The sequence below is a fragment of the Protomyctophum parallelum genome (assembly GCF_964188405.1).
Source record: "Protomyctophum parallelum genome assembly, chromosome: 5".
Taxonomy (NCBI): domain Eukaryota; kingdom Metazoa; phylum Chordata; class Actinopteri; order Myctophiformes; family Myctophidae; genus Protomyctophum; species Protomyctophum parallelum.
Window position 1 is genome coordinate 26389534 of NC_139702.1, and position 24023 is coordinate 26413556.

General features: G+C 42.8%; 1 protein-coding gene across 3 annotated transcripts; it reads right to left on the reverse strand.

The window, feature by feature from the left end:
- Positions 1 to 527: 527 nt before the first annotated feature.
- Positions 528 to 23036, reverse strand: sp2 (sp2 transcription factor). 3 transcript variants are annotated; one of them, XM_083766063.1, is made up of 8 exons: positions 22997 to 23036; positions 17933 to 18012; positions 14509 to 15240; positions 11715 to 11930; positions 11019 to 11307; positions 7329 to 7506; positions 5545 to 5738; positions 528 to 4037 (listed from the first exon to the last, which is right to left on the reverse strand). In XM_083766063.1, the coding sequence occupies exons 1-8, from the start codon at positions 23001 to 23003 to the stop codon at positions 3937 to 3939; spliced, it is 1797 nt and encodes a 598-aa protein (XP_083622189.1). In that variant the 5' UTR covers positions 23004 to 23036; the 3' UTR covers positions 528 to 3936. The 3 variants fall into 3 exon arrangements, with proteins under 3 accessions (XP_083622189.1, XP_083622188.1, XP_083622187.1); XM_083766062.1 differs by having other exon boundaries at positions 17933 to 18004; positions 22997 to 23010; XM_083766061.1 differs by lacking the exon at positions 22997 to 23036 and adding an exon at positions 22732 to 22959.
- Positions 23037 to 24023: the final 987 nt, after the last annotated feature.

The window sequence follows — 24023 nt, forward strand, 5'->3', positions numbered from 1 at the left end:
AATAATAAAAAATATAGCTCTACCAACTGAGCTATCTGGTTGTAAACAGCAAAATATCATTCAGTGTTTTTAATAACAATCATGTGTGTCCTGGTTTTGGGTATCATCTCCAAAAACAGATTTTTAGATGGTCTACAGAGGGGACAGCTGTTAATGTGTTTGGCAGACTGTTGAGGCTCACCTACTGTAGATATTGTTCTATGAACACTGTAATAGAATAAAAGCTACACGGCACATGTTTTAAACCAATGTTATTTTCTTTCTTTTATTAATTTCTAACATCCCCCCCAGCGTCTGCCCAGTGTCAGTATCTTAATACCATGCACACCACTCAAAACATAGCCAGCATTATATATATATATATATATATACACACACACACGTGTGTGTGTTATTTTTTTTGTATAATGCCATTAACTTGAATAATAGGCATACGTGTAAACGGGCCTGTTTTCCAAGGCAATGGCATATGGTTCACAAGACAAGTCAGGACAGTCAAAATGATTTTAATTCTTTATTGAGGGGTAGACTGTAGAAAAGGGAGAAGCTCTCTGTAGTAAGCACCTTAATACAAGTTGTAAAAGTCATTGCTGTATCTCTGGTTTCTCCTAATATACAAGGAGCATGGGGAAGGGAGTCTAGAATGTTAGATGAAATAAGGGCTTGGGAAGGGAGAAAAGCACTTCATTCACAAAAAATTAACATCTTAATTTAGGTAACTGTCATACTTTAAACACAATTAAAACCAAAATAACAAATTTAGAGCCTGGCATGAAAGTCAGTGCACATTAAATTGGCATGTAACATAAGTTAAAACAAAATAAGAATAAGTCTACAAACATCGTTCCCTGGAATTAGAAATCTCTTTAAATACTGGGTGTAGCTGTCTAAGGCATATTTACGTAATTCAATAGAAAAGAAATCTAGAAGTCTTATACAAAGCAGGAATGAAGCTATACAATGTCACATTATATTTTATTCCTTACGCACTGTACAAAGTCCACTTCCTTTAGGTCTGGTCATGCCAGCCACAATACTAGGCAGTGTAACTTTTTATCCTACATTTTCTGTGTCAAATAGACATTGATTTATATACATACTGTATTATTCAGACATAAAATACAAACTTAAATATGAGAAGGCTCCGGCTATTCTTCCCACTGGCCTTTCAGGTCTCCAGACATTAAAAAGGAATATACAGACCCCCCCCCCCCCCCCCCAAAAAAAAAGCTATATGAAATGTTGCCCTGTAAAGCACTTTAAGACAACCCTGTTTGTCGTAAGTTAAATGAACGTCAAATCACCATAGTGCAAATTGCAATGAGACTAGCAGGAGTGTCACCGCTGTGTAGCGTTTTGTACACAACACTGCTTTATTGTTAAAGGGAAAGTTCATCCAAAGTACATCACCCCAATACAACGGAGCTCAATGGTATCTTCTACTCCAAATGACATTTGGAAAAAAAGATCTTATTGTGCATTTTGGGTGAACCACCCACGTAAGCTAGCTTGTACCATCCAATAATAGCTACAATCCCTAAATGTGATGTCCTCTCCCGACAGAGAGCGGTAGTTGCAACTGTAACGAACACCTGGGATTCAATCCCGGGTCTCCCACATCATGGGAAACCAAACGTGTACCGCTCAGCCTCAGAGGATCAAAGGAACCCACCCTTGGCCAGTGGAGATATTTGGGATTTAGAGCTTCAGGCAGGGTAACTTAAGTGGTTCTCAACCTTTTCAGGCCACAGGCCTCCAAAATAATCATAATTGAAGTGGGGCTCCACACACAAGGTTTTTTTGTAGATTGTTGATTACCTTTGCTTTTGCCGTTTTTTATTTAGGTATTAAAACCTTTCTTATAGGGATTTGATTTTCATATTTTTATATAACACTTATGCCATATCGCAATAGCAAAAATCCTAATGTATGTCACTCTAGTGTAGTCTGTTATGTTGCCTTTCAATTATTTAAAGGCAAAATGTGACTATACTTTTATTAGAATGACTGTCATTGTGTTTTTTTCTTTCTGTAAAAGCATGGAATCATAGCAAAATAATGATGTAAAGTTAATTAGAGTGATTACAGTTCTACAGCTTATAGAACTGAAGTCCAGTTAAAACTCTTAAAGAGTATCTCTTCCAATCTTTTCTCCCCCATTCCGATCTTTTGAAAATCATGAGATCGGAGCCAATTTCCGATCACCCGATCCGATCGGGACAACCCTAGTTTCTTATATTGTCACGTCACTGTCACGTCATTCAACATGTGGACAAGTCCAAAATCATGTGGGGACCCAGACCCACAGGTTGAGAACCACCGTCCTACCTGACACCACCTGTGTGTGAATATGTAAAGTAGGATGCCCACCTCAAACCACTGCAGATGTGCCGGTTATATCATATTAACATGATCTACCATACAGATTGGTAAAAATCAAATATTAACCATTGAAATAATAAGGATTGCATGATTGCAGCTTTAAATGTTTAGGATGCACAGTATAAATCAAAATTAACACTGAACAAAAAGTGTGGCTGCCATCAGGTGCACCAACGGTAAATTGTTGAAAAAGAGTTTGTCTATCCTGTTAATGGAAGTAATTTCCATAAAAGCGGAATTTCCAAATAAACGTCAACAAGCTGATTTGATGAATATTGTACACTATGGTTAATGCTGGTTTTCTGTATATAAATAGTAATCAAAACTCCTCAAGTGCGAATTCAAAGTTAAAGCTATTATATAGCCGGTAATGTAATAAATGTAACAAAGTAACTGATCATAGGCCTGAGAAATTGTTGACATGATTGTCAAGTCAGGCCGGTTATTTGGAAATCAAATCATACTAGCGATGAATATAGCCTACAAACCACCACATCAAAACGGTACCGTCAATCAGAATAACTATTACTCTGGAAACAGCTCGCCCAAACATACCATCTGATGTAACTGTCCTACTAGTGCTACTAAACCCAAGCCGGAGGCCTGTGTTGAACGTGGATGGCAGAGGGAAACAGGGTTGGATGAGAGCAGGTGTATAGAGTATCATCTAGTGCCTCGTCGACGGCCCGTGGCATGCCAGGACTGCCTCTCTATAGAATCATTGGTTTCCCAAAAACATACACCCAGTATCTATGCACTCTGCATGTTAAGTAAGTATGATGTATGTACATATACACGCATAAGATTAAAAAGAAAACAGAAGTAAACTTGTAGAAGTTTCAGAGTAAGATACAGAGCTTCAGATAATGGTCCTCCAGATTCCTCGATACGTTGGCCAAAATATGTTGAAATCCAAACGGCTGAAATGATAGCAACCAATCACAAAACGCAACAAATAAATGTTGATCAAATGGTCAAATAAGATCTGCACATTAACTTTTTTACCCTTTTCACAGGGCCAACTTTGGAGTTCTGTTGTTGTTCCACAACAACAAAACCATTGGAAAATAATAACAATAATAATAGTTAATGGTTGGAAAGTCTGACTGGAGTTCTGCAGGGCTTGGGTGTTATGGATGATGACACAGGGCATGTTACACATTGAAGTCCTCAGATCCAAGCTGCATCTAGCGGTCCATCTGAAGAACCCATCTTAAATCCGGCCCACCTCGCCCCCTACGCATTTCACTTGCGTAGCGGAGCTAGACATCCATTGGGTTGAGGGTTAAATAAAAACCTCCATTAAAACAAATAAAATCCTGAAACAGTTTTAGAATCCCTGCCAAGGAGGGATTGTTTTATGTACATCAGGCTACAGAGCGTCGTCGAGGAGTGGAAGGGTGATCGGAGTCTTCTTTGTGGAGTTGTCCCATTATGGGACAATGGACAGACACCCCATTATTTATGCTTGTCCTATACCCCGTTCCATATTATGTGGGGTTGGGTCCATGAGGGCGGGTGGGTGTATATACTCTGTAATACAGTCCAGTCCACTCATAAGTTCTTTGTGTTTATGTGTGTCTTGTAATGCTTGGTCAGGTGGTCACTCCTCATGAAGCGTTTCTGACACTGGTTGCACTCAAAGCGCTTGTCTCCTGTGGGAAACGAGAACTGATTAGAGCAAAATACAATCTCACAACTTGAAATCTGTGTTAGGCCAAGCCCTACACTGCGTTTTGTGAAACAGCGTGAAAGGAGCCCCACACTCTGGCCTCTTTTACATGGCGACCATCTCCAGATAAAAACGTCAAAGTCTCGTTGCGTTCTCATTTTTTATTGACCCTTTACACGAGAACGCACACTTTATGAAAACGCTATAATGTCGCTAGGTGGCAGTAACGGGGGCTGCCAAATTGACCAGTCACCCACGTTTACGTACAAGAAGAAGAGCCAGCTCCCCCTTCACGCAACAGGCAGCACAGAGTATGCAGGCAGAGCGCGCCACGGGATGGATATATATTTTATAATACATTAGGCTACATAAACGCTGCTGCCGCCTATCGCAAGGCATTTTATTTACATCATGGTTTTACATTCACCATCGCTGATGAGCAGCACTTTGTAGGCGAGGAGGGAGGCTTGTTCAGGAACTATATTATATCATATATGGCTCTGCATCAATGTAATAAACATATGCGCTGTGAACCAACGTGAGCCATGATGTCATACGTTTTGCGGAGTTCTCAAAGATTTCCACTCTGGAAGTTGGTTTCACTTTGTTGTGTTTTCACCTCCTGAAAACGTTTTATATGAACACCATTCTCGTGTCTATCGCCGTTTCCTAAACAATTAGCACAATATGTAAATGTATGTTTAGTATTATTATTCGAACATGTTATATGTCAAGCAATGTTTTATGAACAAAATTAATACAAATGAATGTTTTGTCAAACACAATGAATATCAAACATTTTCCAAAATGTGATTAATCCCAAATCTTTTCCAGGTCAGTTTTTCTGATTTCAAAATATTTCAAGGAATTTCATGACCGTGGGAACCCTGCTGTTTTCATAGGAGTCAAACCAGTGGAATGTGCAATCTGCTGGTCCAGAGTGTTTCAATAGGGCAATAGAGAGAGACCCCCCTATTATTGACACGCCAATTGTTCTTGAGGGCCAGGTGAGCAACCAAGAGAGACAGCTCACTACCACCACCATTATTACCCTATTACCATTATCAACATCGTCACAGCCTTTACACAAACCTAATCTGCGGGAATACATTTTGTTATAAACAATATTTTCTAGGACATTTGACCTGACATTTTTCATGTCAGGTTTTCAGTGATGGGTGGGAAACCTGCATTTTGAAAGCTAGTCGTCACCATTTTCTCATGATGATTTTGTGCATTTATGATCAGTATACCCAGGCGGTATCCAGCAGGATGTATTTTCAGCTCTATTTATACATTTTCAGTCAATGAAATATTGAAATGTATCGCAATGAAAATAGTATAATGCTGCACGTATATTGACACACAGATTGTATTAGCTAACAACAGAGGATGTCGGGGAGAAAGAAGGCCCCCCCCAAGATAACTTCTCCCAGTATTGTTTTCCTCAACATAACAAATGTTACCATTAGAAATTATAGCAGACAAACCTGTGTGTGTCCTGGCATGTCGCTGCAGCTCATCACTGCGTGTGAAGCGCTTGCCACAGAAGACCCAGTTACAAACAAAAGGCCGCTCGCCAGTGTGCAGCCGCACATGTGCTCTGAGAAGGGAGGTTTTCCTGAATGTCTTCTCACAGCCAGGGATGTGGCAGATGTGCTTTCTCTTTCCCACCTCACCAGGCCTGCAGTTTATACAAGACACAGGTGCACCAACGACATTAGACGAATACTGCACACACATATATATTCTCCCTGCTTTACAGTACCGCCTCTGCACAAACACCCCAACTGTGGGTGAATGAATATAATCATTATATCATTTTATCCATAAGCAGATAAAAAAAGAAAAAATAATATTCAGCTACTTTTTTACACAATAGGACCTCTTTGTTGAGTCGGAGCCGGCAAACCAAGTGCGAATAATGAGAGAAAAGAGGTCCCGCACACCGTCATCACTTATAAAGCAGCAGTTTATTCAGCTGAGTTACATCGTTTCGGTCTCACGACCTTCATCAGGTATCGTAAATATACCCCAAACAACAATAGGACCTCCAGTACCGTACACTTCCCATCCGTAGACACAATTTTGGCCAGCACATTATAATAATTATTTAAAATCCCACTATTGTAAATAAAGATCCTAGGGATGTCAGGGGTTAACCGGTTAACCGGTTAGCCGACCGTTAAGAAACATCCGGATATTTTTATCAGCTTTAACGGTTAATTTGCATAATAATAAATGCGTGTTCTGATCTTAAATCCCTTTATTTTAGATCGTTTTTAGTAATAGTACAACATAAACATTACAGAGACTGTAGTTGTCACTGTACAATACTTTAAAACAGTTGTCATGTTGCACACATGCCTAAAATTGCTATTTGCGCCGCCCAGCTTGTCGCACTCCAGGCTGCATGAACAGCGCTCGGGCTCTGTTTTCTGCCCCCTCAATGTCCCCGTTCTCTGTTGTACTTCAATGGCTAGTTGGCTACAAGTTACAACGGTAGCTTTGCGGTAGTCAAAATGTAAGCGAGTGACAGCGAGACGAGATGAACACATGTCGACCGTATCAATGCAGAGACCTACATTATTAAATCCATTATTGGCCATTTGGCCTGGAGGGAGAACGTTTACAGCCGCCGCTGCCGCTTCCTTCTCCTATATCCGTCTCCACACTGGCACGGCTTACGGCTATCAAAAGTTAGCCATGTGCTATCGATGTTTGAGGGTTTTCTCGTCAGCGAAAAGTCAACAAACGGAAAACGGTGACATGCATGCTGATCTTCCTTAATAATAAAAAAAGGCTTAGCCCATGCGTCCAGTGGCTTTATAGGTATAGGTTGCTCGGATCTGGACTGGATTTATTTATGTTTTGTTGGACTAGAACCGGCGGACCTCTGTACTGTAGACGCGCAGATGCATGCATCATGCAGATGCGATGCGTTGTTTATTGATGATTAAGCCAGAAGCCTACAACAATTTATTTATATTGTTAAATGTTGCTTTTTTGTTTGTCTTTTATAAAAGGAGCATAAATAAATGTATGCCATTCGTCTACCAACTTTAATTATGTAGCCTGCTATACATGCATATTACATTTGGGGTAGCCTATTAAAAAAAGAAAAAAATCAACCACTATCCGGTAATGAACCGGTTAATCCTAACGGGTAACCGGTTGGGAAACTATCCGTTACTGACATCCCTAATCCTACATAATCCTCCCCCCCCCCCCCCCCCCCCAATGTGACACAATCTCTGGCAGATCCCCGACTTGCCTTTTGTCCGCGTCCTTACAGTTGGGACAGGTGCAGGCCATGCGCCGTTTCTTCTCTCCAGGCTGTGTGGGCAGCTCCAGAGTGAGGCTCTGGTCTACCTGGACAGCCGTTTGACCCTGGGAGCCTGCCAGCTGGAGGCCTCCTCCCTGTATCTGCTGCACCGTGAGGTGCTGCTGGCCTGACAAATGCAAAAACCATACGTCAGATAATTCATCAAATGAAGTAGAATTAACTCATCAAGATTCAAGACCTGCCCAGGCGGTGGCGTAACCGCCTGGGCACCCGACTGGTAATCCAGTCGCAGTGTGCCGCGGGTTCGACTCCCGAGCCCGACACGGCCTTTACTGCATGTCTTCCCCCATCTCTCTCCCGTTTCCTGTCAGCCTACTGTCTGTCCCTTAAAAAAAAAACAATAAAAGGCGTAAGCCGCAAAACAAATATCTTAAAAAAAACAAAAAAGATTCAAGACCTGACTATGTTAAAAAAAGGCTTCTAAATCTAAACCTAAGTATTCGGAAAGACTTTCATTTTACTCTTAAATACTGCTATAAGCATAGCTTTCCCGGTTTTAAAAGTATAACAACCTATAGGCTTTCCCGGTCTGAATGGGTTAAGACCGGAGGCAGATTCAGAAAAATATATGTTGCTATATACAGTAGTTGCCGTTGGGCAGAAACCTCTTATCTCCATATATAATTGTTTGGTGTTTTTCCGTTAATTAATGCATCACGTGACCATGCTACAGCGTCACACAAAAGTAGTAAAAGTAGCAGATCCACAAGCTGGAAGCACAGCAGGTGTTGAGCTTGTATCCGTTCCTTTCCTATTTGAATCTTGAAAAGTACGTATGAGGTTTCCACCCAACAGGGACGATATAGCTCAAATATGAAATGACAGATGCTTTCCCGGTTTTAATGGGTTATCTATAAAAGTGGATAATTAATTTAGTGATGCACAACATAAAAACTTTGAATATGTTCCAGTCACTTAACTAAAATGTGAATGCTCTCTTGGTTCCATATAATTAAAATATTAAAACTAGCTTTAGATCGCAGGGTCAGGTCATTTCAAGATGGCTGAACTTGTCATGACTATTTTGTTCTTTTTACTACTTTTTCTTTTTTACAACAATTATATGTTCAATAATGAACCACATTAAGTTGGTTTCTAAATCTAGACATGCCTAGCTCAGTTGTACCGTCTTATTAGCGATTATTCCCTTTTCTGGTTGAATAATTCTTAAGACAATGTATCAGATAATATCAAGTAGTTTTTCGGCCACTACACCAAATCTGTTGCAACAAAAATGTGTTCACAACTTATCGTGTTTAATGTGAGCTTATCGATTTGCCATTTGTGCTCGCCTATTGTCACATACATGTGGTTAAAGACGATTTTGCTTCCTGGTGCCTGTGTAATTTCCATCACATTTCAAGACTCATGGAACACTGACTGACAATATATTTGCACTGTATGTGTCTGGTGGTTACAGTTGACAATCATGCCTTGGACATTACATTCAGTACTCAATTGGGAAATTACTGATGAAACTACTTATTTTGGGAGTCGCATTTCTATCATCCCTATAGTACCCTTTCTGATTGCAATAGATAGTGTATCATCAGGACAGCACAAACTGCACACACAGACCAGTTTGTCCCCTTGAAATGTTCTGTCCTCAAGCACCAGTCAAACCAAAAATCACTCGCACAACATTTTAATCACATCTTAAGGTGCGTTCAGACTTGAATTAAAATATTCGCCTCGTTTGTGCTGCGCCAGGTCGCGCCGTGCCCGTCCTGTGTGTGTGTGTGTGTGCGTGTAATTGTCCAGAACGGCCCCAAAAAGGCCTCTGCCCGGGCTCTGGACCGGGCCCATGCCCAGCGTCCATATATGGAGCTGGCCTGTTCTGACCTCACAGCACTCCATATTTGGGCATGCCTGACACAGAAGACTGAGCTTGCTGGCTCATAGGAGTATAGGCAGCCAGCAAGCTGGCTGCCTATACTCCCCATTTGGGCATGCCTTACAAAGAACTCCATATATGGGCATAAAAGGGAGACAGACATAATATCTGGGTGGGGCAATCATTTCCAACTTGCATCGTTCCAAGTAGGTCAGTGCCCAATGGGCTGTAGAGGCCCGACGGGCACCGCTCTAGTTTATCAAAATTGGTGATCTACAAGCCCACAGCACATTGCAGCATGACATGTTGAGAGCTTGTAGATCTGCTGCCCAAACTCTCCAAAAGCCATGTGACCTTGTTTGCCACTTTCAAGATCACTGGCCATTTTTTTTATGCATGTAGAATTTGTTTTTACCATTCATTTTATAGCAATAAAAGACAATATGTCTCAAAACACTGGCCAACAATAAAATTATTGGCAACTAAATTAATATGAATTAGAAATGAAGACAATGCTACTGATTGGTTCATTCTTCATTGGCTTGCAGTTAGTTATTGCAGGCAATCAATATAACTTGTTACAGCTGTTTTTTCAGCGTTAGCAGGCAGCAGCTAGCTTGGCTAACGTAGTTCTACCACTGCTCTATGACTCTCACGTGTGGATTTTATTTTGGTTAATTGAAGATGAAAACAGGAAAGCTTTTTATGGTTACAAGGTTAGTAGCCTATAATCCTTTCTCCTCCCTGCAGTGGCCCTCTCTCTGACTCCGTGTGTGTGTGTGTGTGTGTGTGTGTGTGTGTGAGTGAGAGAGAGGAGACGTCAGTCTGTAGAGCGGAGCTAAGCCGTGTCTACTCCTCCGGGGGTGGAGCACTGGGAGAGTCAGACACGCAGCTATACATCTCCTTACAACCGTACTCTACCGGATTTTCAATGAAAGTGGTTGTTTCACCATGTTTGCGCATTTATGAGAAATATAATAATCTGCCGTTTATTTGTTTTTAGCACCCATAACGATATTAATTAAAATCATGAATATCGAAGCCGTGGCCGATTATCGGTCGATCACTAGTAATCGCTCCGCTCTAACCATCCAAGTCTAGGCGGTAACTGAACCATACAGAGCAACTCAACTCTAAATGTATTATATAGGAGCCCTTAATAATTGTTACAACCTCCTTACAACCTTACAATGAGAATTCCGAATAACCTAGATCCCCCGCGTATAATGCAAAGTTGCAAACCACACAGCAGCTAGCATATGCCTCAGTCAGAGCATAGGAGTCAACAGTGACATGGGACAGGCCAGTCCGTTGCTTTCCCTAGGTTGGCAGAGAGAGTGTAGAGCCCAGGATTACATTAGATAATTGACACTGGGTGAAAATATGGGTTAGAAAGTCTTGGGATAAGATTTTTAAGTAAAAATTATGAGACAGTGGTTCTCAAAAAGTGGGGTCCCAGGGGTCCTGGGGGAGAGGGGGGCTGTTCCAGGGTTCTCCAGCAAAATGTGTTCTTGGCTATTATCATATCTTGGCTATTCAAAAATAGCAGAGGTAGTGGTACACACGCTTATTTTTCTTTACATAAATCTTCTCTTCTGGTGGCTCCCAGGCACAAAACATTTTCATATGGATGTCCGTGGCCAAATTTGGGGGTCCTTGACATGAAAACGTTTGAGAACCACTGGACTAGAATACTCAGAGGATCTGGAATTGGCATAACGACTAATACATTGGGATGGGGGAGGTCAAAAGAAGCTAGTGCACACCTTTCAACAGAAACTCACCTCCAGCATTGGTAATGGTGACCGGTACACCCTGCACCTGGACCCCATTAATGTTGATCGTCTGTACTGATTGAGCAGCTGAGGTGAGCTGTGCCGTGTTCAATGCAATCATCCCCCCTGCTGGGGCAATCTTTGCTAGAGTCCTCTCTTTTCGCCCCCCTGCCAACGTCCTCTTGGCAGCGCCCACGGCCGACGTGGTAACAACTGAAGTGGTGGCGGTTGCTCCTGCGGAAATGGCCTCGTGTAGCTGAACCGTTTGCCATTCTCCTGACTGTGTCTTGATCAGGATCTGACAAAACATGACAACAAAAGGACCTTGATTAACTCAACTGACCATAGCACTGTCGTGGGGGAAAATGTAGGGAGCCGTTCCGTTTTTCCACACAATACAATTTATACCAATGTACCAGTTATTCTTTTAAATCGCAGGATCATATGAAAATGAACACTACCCAGAATTGTCAAGGCTTGTGTGTGTGTGTGTGTGTGTGTGTTGAGATTACATTTAGATAAACATTGTTTAGTCTATCAAGAGCTCACTTAACATAGGCCATTTCTATTATTTTCAATAACATTGCTTAGGGTGGAATACAGGTTACATAGGTTTTGTATGTACTGTACAAGCGTTTGGTTATTTTCTGTTGGTTAACTGTACATAGGTCATCAGAAAGCTTGCCGACAGTGTATTATCTGTACCTGTGTTTGTGTGGGTTCCGCCGCGGCCTGGAGGCTGTGTGGGTTGGACTGCCTCTGCGGTACGGTAGGCAGAGTTGCCGATGCGGCCTGAACAACCTTCAGGGCCTGTTGAGGAATCTGAACCATCTGAGGTTCCTGTTTGGGCTGGATCAGCTGCACCTGTTGTACCATCGGCGGCTGGCCAGGGCTCTGCACAATCAGCAGGTTGTTACCTGCCTGCAAGCACAGTGAGAGACAGCCACGGTTATGACTAGAAATGCACTCTGTCGAGGTTCCAGCTTTCTCCTTGCTCAAGTAGGCCATACATGGCCTACTTGTGCGCAAGCAGAGCGCACAAGTACCTCTACTGTCTATTACAAGTACAACTGCTTGCGCAAGTAATTAGTCATTGATAAGGCTGAAACTAACAATTTATTAATAATTTGGCAGTTTGAATGAGTGCCACCAGTCAACTGAGGTTCAGTGGTGGAATATTCGAATATTCTTTATTATTTTACTGCGAAGTATATATATTCGTCCCAGTTATGGGACGTTATCAGCCAGGTACGAGGTATATACATGTTCGTACCCCACGTATACTCCGTGTACAGTATATAGTGGTTGAGCCCTAGAGCAGCATTTTAACATTGATCCGGTTGCTATGCAACCCCTCCATCACCACCAGCCAGCTATGGGACGGTTACAACTCCTCTCCATTTACCTCAGTTCAAAGCAGGATTTTCAAATATCCATAACTCAGGAATCTACAAGCGCCGTCCTTGGCGATTGTCAGCCATCCAAAGTTCGTGTGTCATTTGTGACTTTGTCACCCACCCTTTAAGTCATTGGTATGCAATGCATGGATCGACCACCGTTTAGTGTGTTGTTTTAGGCTGTTGAACTGTTGAAGTTTCTAGACTATATTATCCCAACTAAGGACGAGGACGTGTGCGTTTGTGCATAACATTTTTTGTCTTCAGCTCGCGACAGGGGACACGGTATAAGAAATATGGTGTGTTGACCTACAGGCACTATAGTATATATGGTTTCCACCAAGCACATCGCTTAGATATAAAATGTACTAGGCAATACACTAAAACTATACAGGGACCTTGGTTGATTTGGCCATCTTCATAGCAGATGTAAGGTGGCTGGTGATAATAAAATAAGGAAATTCGCCGTGTCCCTCCCAAGCTGCATGTCGTTTTCACAGATCCACCAAAAGGATCCGGCAACAACTATACAAACCCTTTGTAGACACATATGAGCTCATTTTAATGCTCACAAATAATATATAGCAGCAGGAAAGTCAACCGAGCCGGCCGGGTCCATTTGGTTACAAACGCAAAGTCAAATTATTGAACAGTCTTACCGTCAGAATCAATAACTAACTGGAAAACCGCGGGCCCACTGGTTCCTCGTTACAAAAATGTCTCGGTTCTTCTGACTATATTTAACATAATTCCTGGCCTGCTATAAATCATACCATTTGTGAGCATTAAAATGAGCGTATATACTCTCTACAAAGGGCTTGCATGTTGTGAGATCCCGGTGACGACTCTGACGAGACATTGAGCTTGGGACAATATTGGCGACTTTATTTTCTCATCACCACCACTGGTGACTGATCTGCGTTTGTGTGTTTAGGCTACTAGTGCTGTACGAATGAAATGCAGCATAATGCAATTAAGGCAGTTTATTTCTCTTTAGTTTTTATCCCACTATGTTGTAACCCATTTTTCACGCCTGTGTCAATTATCTAATGTGATCCTGGGCTCTACACACCCTCCGCCAACCTAGTCCCCATATATGGGGGACATGGGGAGAGCAACGGACTTGAACTCATGCTTCCTTCATGCCCGAGTGTCCAAGTTGCTCCTTTACACCTGACAGGGGGGAGTTTCCCTGGTTGGACGTAGCACGTGGACTGAACACGTTATTCCTACCAGTTCCTTTCCCCTCCATCAGGCGCCCTGGCTGGCAGTTTAGAGACCAGGATTACTGCATGTTTTTTGTGAGGGTACCTACCCTAGCGGACACGGGGAGAACATGCAAAGTCCACACAGAAAGGCCCCGCCTCGGATGTGGGCACTGATGACGCGGAGGAGGAAACACGCCGCCAGCACCCACAGCGTCCCGAGCAGGAATCAAACCCAGGACCTTCTAGCTGTGAGGCGACAGCACTACCGACTATGCCACCGTGCCCCCTAAGGCAGGTTATTTTTACTTGTCAAAATGTCACGTATACAAAGTGTAAATTGTGAAGAAATTGACCCCAGTAGTCCCATTTTGTAGGCTACCCAGCTAACCACGGGGTTACAAAAACAGATCAATTCAATATATTTGACATAATTCCTGCTGGGATCCACTCGTAATTCTGATGGCTTGTCAATAATTATAAAACCAAACACTACAGATAAAACCCAAAATGATTCCGGGGCTCCGGACAACATCAACGCCTTATCGCAAGTTTCAACTTCCAACATGAAACAAATTTGTTTCTCTCCCCAGTCCCCACCCCCTCCCTCCACCCCTCCCACCGAGACTGAGGTGGATGGGGATAAGTGGTGAGGAGGACAGGGGGCTTGGGTGTGGACATTTTTGGTATTGCAGCTGAAATGGCTTGGAATAGTATCCTGAGAGAGGATGAAAATGTATGATCCGAGTGATTGTTAGTTAGTTAATAGTAGTAGAATAATCAACTTTAAATTTGGTCAGTCCTGCACATCCTTACGTCATATTGAAATGCAGAATACGTAACTGGATAAAGCCCTACATTAGAATACATGGTGAGCACAGTACATGAGCAGCCTACCTGAATTATGTTGTCTGTTTCAATCAATATGGTCTCCATCTGTTCTGGGGGTGGGGAGGGAGGCTGTGGAGGGGGCGGAGGGGCCAAAACCTTCTTCTTTCTCCCTCTGCGTCCCTTAACCGGAGTGGAAGGGGATGCTGCAGTCTCTGTGACTATTTGGGCCCCACCCATCTCCCCGGTGGCCACATTGAGTGGCAGTGTGAGTCCACCGGGCAGATGCACGATGTTGGAAGCCACATGGTTGGACTTACGCCCCCTCGGAGACGGTTTGATGGCCATCATCTTCTGTGGCGTAACTGGGGCTGTGGCAGGCGCCGGCATAGCCATAGGAGAGGATGTGAGGATGGCCTGGTTGGTGCCTGGGATGAGCTGGAAATGTTGGCCACCCTGTTGCATCACCTGGATGGTCTGGGTGCCCTGGATCTGGGGCACCACTTGGTACTGGATGCCGGGAGCCGAGGCATTGCTGCGGGTCGGGCTCTGAATGGTGAGCACAATGGGGCTACCGGGGCTGGGAGAGCCCAGGCCAGCAGGCAACTGGATCACATTGCCCTTGGCAGAGAGGAAGCTCAGGTTTTTGGGTGGTGCAGGAGCAATGGGGGCGGGTTTAATAGGAAGGAGTCTACGAGGCTGCGGGTTCGCTGGAGGAGAAGTGACTGTGGCCTGGGCAGCAGGAGGGCCGATCTTACTGCAGGTGGCAGCCAGCAGGGCTAAGGGAGAGGGCTGAGAGTCCTGTGAACAGAAAACAAAAGGCACTCCATTACAATCCCTGATGGGAGGAATACATTTAAATGAATAGTTGGTTCATTCCAGGAGGGGGGTCTGGTCAGCAGTAACCATTGTAACCAGACATAGTAAATATGAAAGGATAATAAACATACAAAGACGTAGTACAAAAGCCATGCTCCTTGGCTTTTATCTCCTAGCTGAGAGCCACGTGAACTGTATTGAACCACACACACACACACACACACACACACACACACACACACACACACACACACACTTAAGCCTTGTTTACATAATGCGTCTTCCGTTTGCAGAAGACAATTGTACACACTTTGCCCAGTGCTGCACGATTCTTGCTCAAATGTGAGTCTCAATTTTCCTCCACAAGAATTGAGATCACGATTCTCACACGATTCTTATTTTTTTCAATGAAAATATTTGTCGTCTTTAGTTAGTAGTTTCTAATCTGAACATTACTAACGACTGTGGCTTTAAACATCATCAAAGTGCTCTTAAAGTATCCCTTAGCAAAAACATAAGAGTAACTAAAATGAATTGGACAGCCAACTAGTGCTGCACGATTCTTGATTTAAAATTTAGAAGGTGTCCAAATCTAGATCTCGATCTATTTTTGATTAATTGTGCAGCACTATTATTGACAGCGTTGTATTGGCTGGTTTTTATCTCTATTGCTACAAGATTGTTATGTTAGCAGAGCACTGAGACACAACATCTGTGTCATACTTATGGCTGACCCTGAATCTCTGCAATTCTGATAGTCAGTCGAGACACTCTTTCACACAGTGTTAACCATTTTGGCTGTGCTGGCTGCATGCTCCAACGATATTCTTACAAATGTAGAATTTTGTAATTAAAATCAATTGAGAATCCCAAGCTCTCTTTTCTCCATACTTGTCTTATGGCCCCATACACAGTGCAAGATAATTGCTCCAATGAGGACTGTTTTGTCACTCGCCAGCAAAACCCGTGATCTGACGCTTGCCGAGATTGTGCTCGCCGAGTGTGAATTCTGGGAAAGGTCCAAGTTCTCTGCGTCTGTCTGTATTGATATAAAAATGTAGGCTATGGACCTTTATTCCGTGGGTAAATTCAGATGCCATACATATTGGCAGCTATATTAATATTGCAGTTAAATATCGTGTATAACCAACACATCTCACTTGAATATGTTAATAAAACCGCGTTGGAATCAGCAGGCATGCTACATGATGCTCATGGGACCATGTGCTCTCTCTCTCTCTGTGTGTATCATACTTAGCGCAGGAGAGAGAGAGAGATGCAGAGAGAGCATCATTTAATGAGAATCTTTAGCGCCCTGTCTCACTCTCACGCATGTATCACGGGAGCCTTGCACTGGAATAAAAACAAATCTATCTGCGTATCGCATCCAAATGTATCGTGTATCGCATCCACACTGATCCCCGACAAGGCATCAGTGTGTGATCACTTGTCGGCGAACAATGTGTAATGTGAAAATCTCAACGATATAATGACAGCCGATTTTAAAGAAGAGACTCCTGTATTGTGAAATAGTTAACAATCTGATCACTCCGGGACCTTCCAACGTGTAAATGTGATTTCCTAATCAATCTACAAACTCGCAACAATGCGTCGAGGATGCGGTGCATCGTGAGATTGTAGATCAGCTATTTATGGCATGAGACACCGCTGGAAGACAAAATATGAATAACTAGATAAAGTGCCAATCGGCACAGGTCTCCACCAGGATTCTTCCTCAGCCTAGTGGGAATATGCGTGCACAGTTTCATCGCAATCGGACGCTGCGTTGAGGAGTTGTGGCCATTTGCTACTCCTGAAAACTGTAGGAGCCAATCGTGGCCAATCAGGATGGAATATGAGAAATCAAACAAACCTGTCTTGATCACATGACTATGGAGATCATGTGTACCGATTTGCGTGAAATTTGGATAAAATCTGAAGGAGTAATAATAGAAAATGTGTTTTACATATGTCGGCCTCCTGGTGGCGCTATAAAGAGCAGATGCGAAAAATTCCAGGCAAAGGTTTTTCCTTGGCCTCTAGGAAGTTGGCATACAAAGTTATCCACAGATCCGTGCAGTTAGAGGTAAAAACACTTTTGGGCCAGTTATAGCGCCACCTTGAGGCCGAGTTGAAATTGTTCATGTGGCATTTCGTCCTCGGCCTAGTGGGAATGTGGGTGCACAATTTCACGGAAATCACGCGATGTGTTCATGATTTGCAGCATTTTGTTTGAAACTGAGCACTCCTGTGAATTTTGGAAGCCAATCTTAACCAATCAGGATGGAGTCTGAGAAATCTGAAAGACCGGTTTGGTTGAATGGCTCTAGAGAGACTGTGTACCAATTTGCGTGATGTTTGGACAAAATCTGTAGGTGTACTGTGCAAAAACTTGTTTTGCACAAAGCGGCCTCCTGGTGGCGCTATAACAGGCCGTTCTGGAAAGTTTGGGGCAGAGGTTCATGGTTGGCATCCAGGGAGTGTGTGTGCAAAATTTGGCATCGACCGGGTTAACGGTGGCCGAGATTAGCTGCTCACGGACGGACGGACACACGGACGGACACACGGACGGACACACGGACGGACGGACGGACACACGGACGGACGGAGTGCAAAACATACTCTCCCCCAAGCCTTCGGCTGGTGGAGACAATAACGATTAACTGCATCTTACTTGTGAAGAGGAATTGGTAGAAGGCTGGAGATACTCGCTGGGACTGACGGCAACGGTGGCAGCCATACTGTCCTGTTGATCTGAAATGACAGATTACCATTAGATACATGTAGAGTTAAAAGGGATAGTTCACCCCCACTTTTATTCTATTGGCGACTCACCCCATCGAGACTTGAATCATGGATATTGTTTTGTTGCATTCCTAAGCCAATAATTTGATGACCAGCAGTGGTTCCCTAATGGAGACACAAAGGGTACTATTTATGTATCCATAGGGAACAACTGCTGGTCATCAAATATTTATTTTGTTATAAGGACATGTGAAAATCTGACATAAGAAGAAATATAGTCTGCACTCTGCACACTCTGGTAATGCTGAATTTTTATTGTTGGCAACATTTATTAATGATCTATTCTCTATTGTACTGTATCAGTAGAGTATGTTGTGGACCAGATACCCTATTCGCCCACTGATTAACTAGTATTATGATGATTACTCTCTTGATTTGCGATTAGGCAGTTCATGGGAGTTCGTATTAGGCTATATTTTGATCAATTTCAGAATTGTTTTTGGAAGAGGACAATTAAGATGTAGAAACTTAGGTGCGGATTGTGTATCAAGCATAAAATTACCCTTTTTTGAGTATTTTCTATGAAATGTTGTATAGCCACCTGCACCTGCTTAATGTTTGGCTGACATCGGTATGTGAGGGGCACTGTGAAAATAAATTAAATCAATCAACCCCCAAAATGGAAAGAAAAGAAAATCGCCAGTCCGGCAGTCAACAGGCTTTTTTATTGGCCTAAAATAGTTTATATACACATACATTCATGAATCCACTTGCTGACCAGCTGTCAGTATTGAGCAATTTTTATAGGGGTTTCTTCACTTTCTTGTGACCCTACAACATCCTGTATAAGGCAAAATGTTAAAAATGTCAAAACTGCTTTAAGTAGCATGTGACATGTCAAACTACAGTAGGGGGTTTTCATGATTCGGAGGATTAGTTTTGCACAAAAAACACTCCTTGGGCTAAAAGCATGGCATGGCAAATCTGACGAGGTCAGCACAAATGTGATGAGGTCAGCACATTTTGGGCACATTTGGGCAAGTGACTATGGGTGTTTTTAGCCCAAGGAGTGTTTTTTGTGCAAAACGAATGCTTGGAATGGATTCAGAATCATGAAAACCCCCTAGTTTGACCATTTCTCAATACTGACAGCCGGTCAGCAAGTGGATTCATGAATGTATGCATGTAGACAATATTTTAGGCCAAAATAAAATACTATATACCAAATTTCCCACTCCACAACCCGACTGCCAGACTACCATGTTTAAACCATTTTGACCTGAAATCAGATTCTAAAAATGTTTTCTAAATCCTGACAGTTTTCTGAAAAAGTTATGTTTCTATGTCAATCGTTCTTCGATTTTTCAAAAATATCAGACCTACAAGCTCGAGCTTGTAGACTATATATTTACACTATATTTGGACATACGCCAAATAACTATTCATCAATCATATTCAGCAGAATTTTAGGTGGGGGTAAAATAAATCCTGAGACAGGGCAAAACAGGCAAATAAGGTAGCTAATGGCTGAAGGGGGCTTAGGTTGCTGCTGCGTATATCTAGTGTGCGGCTGAGCATAGACATGGTAAACGCCCTGGCTGCCTCTGATTGGCCTACTGACACTGCCCGTCCTGACTGTCCACTGAGGTGGATATAGCTATGCTAGATAGTCTGATCTCTGCTGCGAGGTGGTGTGAAATAATATAAGTATACGGTATCGGTATGATACAAGAGAGCTGCCTGTAACTTGTACGTTTTATTTTTGTAGAAGAGGCCAACTAATAATTACTGTTTATGCCGTTTGCTTTGATGGAATAAGTGATTGAACATGCACGCCATGATTTGATTTGGGTGTGTTATAAATAAAGTGTTTGTGTTGATTATTCTATTGTGTATTTTATTTGTATGTGTAAACGTGAAACATTTATTGTATTGTAAAAAGGTCTCTTTTCCCTTCACCTTTATCCTTTTTAGTATAATAGTATTAGTTTACTATAATTAGATTAATACACGATAATCAACACTAACACTTTATTTAGAAGTACACACCCAAATCAAATCATAGTACATCATACACGTGTGTTCAATCAAAGCAAACGGCATAAACAATATTAGTTTTGGCTCTTCTACAAAAATAAAACTTACAAGTTAGTTACAAGGCTGCATTCTGTCGCACATGCCAAGCTGTTATTCTCTTGTATTATTTCCCACCACGGAGTAACCTCGCATCTAGCCTCGGTCCCAGGCTTACTCATCTGCGAATCGGCATAAGTGTCAGTCCGGAACATCTGACAAATGTATTTCCCCCGGATACGATATTATTCCAACCAATCACAACACTTATTCCATTCACGGAAAATGTAAACTTATTTGTAAAGCATCAACGTCATTTCTTTGAGCAGTACTTCCGGCAAAATCCCGCAACTTCCGCCCAAATAGCCTCTACAGCTTAGGTCAGGTCCAGCGTGCCTCTCATCTCGGAGGACAGTCGAGATGCAATACTCTATGGTCGAGGCGGGCAGTGTCGGTAGGCCAATCAGAGGCAGGCTGGGCGTTACGCGTTACCATGTCTATGCGCAGCTGCACACTAGATATACGCGTTGCTGCTACCCAACAGTGTCAAATCAAGCTAGAAATCACCATATAATATGGAAGCCATGATATTCCTTTGGGTAAGCTAAATTGAACTTATGGGAATCTGTTCTGCATCAGCAGCATTGGACAAGATTATAACAAAGGTAGACTAAAGCGTTATTCATAGTATGGATTTTCGGTGGTGAGGTGACCACCGAACAACAACATGACGTCACTGAGCCGCGGTGAAGAGCAAACCACCGCTCTCCCCAGCCCTTCTCTCTGTTTTTATTCACCACCGCTCCACGTTATTGCAGCTCCGGTGGTCAGCTCACCACCGGAGCGGTGGTCACCTCACCACCGAAAATCCAGACTATGAATAGGCCTTAACAAATACAACACGTCAATGACAACCCTCTCACAGCAATACCTCTAATTGCAGCATAACAATAATGGGTATTTAAGTTTTGCTCCCAGTTGCACAAATTCAATGCACATGTCATAAAGCTTGTGCTGCTAAAAGACCAAAAAGGGGTTAATTTGTTTAGTTGTTAATTGGTTGTGCATCAGATTCGTTCTTTGCAACACTTAACTTTGCAGGTTAAACGAGGCGAGGGAACTGTGGCTCTTGTCTATGGGATCAGGGTGGTGCACTACTGTAACTGTAGCAAACTCTGGTGAAAGCTTAGCCGCAATTTGCAACTCTAGATTTTTTTACAATGGGTTGAATCTAGAGTTGCAACAAGCTCCATCCACTTCCTATTCATCATTTTTGGTTTGTGATCTGCTTGTCTTAAACGACGTTAAACTCACCAACATTGCAGCTGTAGTCAAAGCTTGAATTATCCTCTTTCAATCTGCCGAGCTTGTTTTTCATAAAAATCCACCGTAGACATGTTATGAGCTACTTTCTGTCAAGACATCCTCTGCAAGTGATTATTTTTCTAAGTGCTGGAGTTCGGAAGCACTCGTCGTACGTCACTGAACGGCCCTGCATTCCACCTGTTTCGAATTTGCACATAATGCAGGAGGCAGCAGCGCGACCCGTTAACAAAACGAGTGCTTCCAAACTGCAACACTTAGAAAAAGAATCACTTGCAGAAGATGTCTTGACAGAAAGTAGCTCATAACATCTCTACGGTGGATTTTTATGAAAAACAAGCTTCAAACAAGATTGAAAGAGGATAATTCAAGTTTGGACTACAGCTGCAATGTTGGTGAGTTTAACGTCGTTTAAGACAAGCAGATCACAAACCAAAAATGATGAATAGGAAGTGGATGGAGCTTGTTGCAACTCTAGATTCATCCCATTATAAAAAAATCTAGAGTTGCAAATTGCGGCTAGTGAAAGCTATGCAAGTTAAACATCATGCAATCATGGCTTGGCAGTGTCTTGAATCTGCTAACGTGCAACAAGCCACGGTTCCTCAAAAAGTTGGGCTACTCTTCAGTTCTCTTCTTGCTCAAGGTACATTCTGGCACCCAGCAATGGCTCTATGCATATTGGGTCTATGCATCAATGGCTCTATGCATACTACATCGTAACAAACAGTAGTAGCTGTTTGCTACTTGTTCACTTTACATGACAGCAGGCACAAGCAATATAAAAGGCACATTTATTCCCCGATTTTCACAAGCAGCCGAGGCGTCCCTTGCAACCCATGGGGGTGCAACCACAAAACTGTGTATGACTGTGTGTGTGTGTGTGTGTGTGTGTGTGTGTTGAACTCAAGACTCGAGCTAGTAGTGCACGATTGGGGAAAGGGAGGACAAATGAAGAAAGAGAAAAACACCACACAAACAAATCCGGGCTGCGCGCGGCCTTAAAATAGCGCCGCCATCAAAAACATATAGTGGTGGATTGATTATCTGGACATCCATATCTAACGTTACTTCTGACAAGCCGTGGACAGGCTTCTGAAACGGATACTGGTAGCAACAACGAGCTTCAATGGCTCTACTGCTGCTGTAGCTTGTTTTCCACTACACCCGTGAAAGGCGGTGATAATAATAATGCAAATTCTAGTTAAACAAAACGACAATCAAACGTGTTTCAATTTAATATCGGTACAGAGCAATGAAGGAAGTTTGATAGCGTTATGCTAGGACTGGAACTGAAGTAAGTAAAGAAAAGCAAGCAAACAGTGAGCTTACCACTGAGCTAGCATATCCGTTAGCTAGCCTAGCTAACGCGTAGCACTAGCAAGTCAAACTCTTTGATAACGTTACACAGAAAAAGGCTGCCCCTTTTTCCGGAAGTGCATTGCTTTATTGAATGGCACAGTGCCCCAAATTTTGAATCCCAAACATACTTATTGATATTACACGAAAACTTAAGTGTGTTTCGGTTCAGAACGAACATAACGTTTTACTAAAGTACAATGTATTATAAACAACCAATGTTTTAATTCCTACCCACCGCTCATGACGACATTCGCTCTCCGCGAGCCTTGAAGAGCAAGCCCTGATGGAGAGTCCGCCCGCGCGCCTGCACCAATCCACGGACAATAGATCCTCGACGAATGTCCGCGTCGACCAATCGCTGCGAGCCGTCGTATTGATTGACATCTGATGCGGCCAATCACGAGACGCTGTTTTGTCATCGTCGGAGATGGATGACATTTTGACCAATGGCACGCCGAGATTATGTCGGAGAGGGCTGTTCTACAACGATAGATAAACCTTGGACGAGCGTTTTAACCACTTTATAAACCCTGTTTTTATACTTCGTCATACGAGGGTATCGCATGGCGAAAATCTCCAATGGACAAGCCCACAATCCGTCCCAATGCGAGGCATTGTGAGCTTGTAGATCTTCTGAAACGATTTTCTGTGCGTGCGTGTGTAAATTCTGCACATAATTATAATGACACGCCCAAAACAGGAACGCCCGATTTAACCTATAACAGCAGAGATAAAAATCCAATCTGATATTAAGGGCTGACATTAATGCTAGATGCATGGATGCTGCAGCCAGTTTATTAGTTGATTTTAAAACTAGCATTGAATATAACCATTCAATGCATTCAATCAGAGTTATTGCATTACCCCAAGCATCTCACCTGATAATTAAGTTGTGTGTGTAATTTCCTGATACTTTACTGCCTCTATAGTGGCTTATCCTCACCCCTGGCACTTTCATTAAAAGTGGGCATGCATGCATGAGCTGGAACAAGAAGCAACTATCATTTCTGATTATGTAGCATTTTTTGAGAAATTTAGATCCACCTGAACACTGTTTGCCATCAGTGCCAGTTCTGTTAAGCGACAGGGTGCTGATGGAAATTTGGTTACTGTTTGTCAAAGAAGGAGAAGATAGATAAGCTGATAGTTTTCTATTCATTTCAGGGGTTTACAGGGATTTGACTCCCCAACATTGTTTCGCCCACACCGCTACGGACGCCCACCTCACCTGTAGGCCTATATTCCTCCTGCCCACCCTAGTC

Coding starts and splice junctions, on each gene's coding strand:
- sp2 (XM_083766063.1), bottom strand. Junction 11,308..11,714: donor CGGAACCCACACAAACACAG/GTACAGATAATA, acceptor ATGTTTTGTCAG/ATCCTGATCAAGACACAGTC. Junction 4,038..5,544: donor ACATGCCAGGACACACACAG/GTTTGTCTGCTA, acceptor CGTTTCCCACAG/GAGACAAGCGCTTTGAGTGC.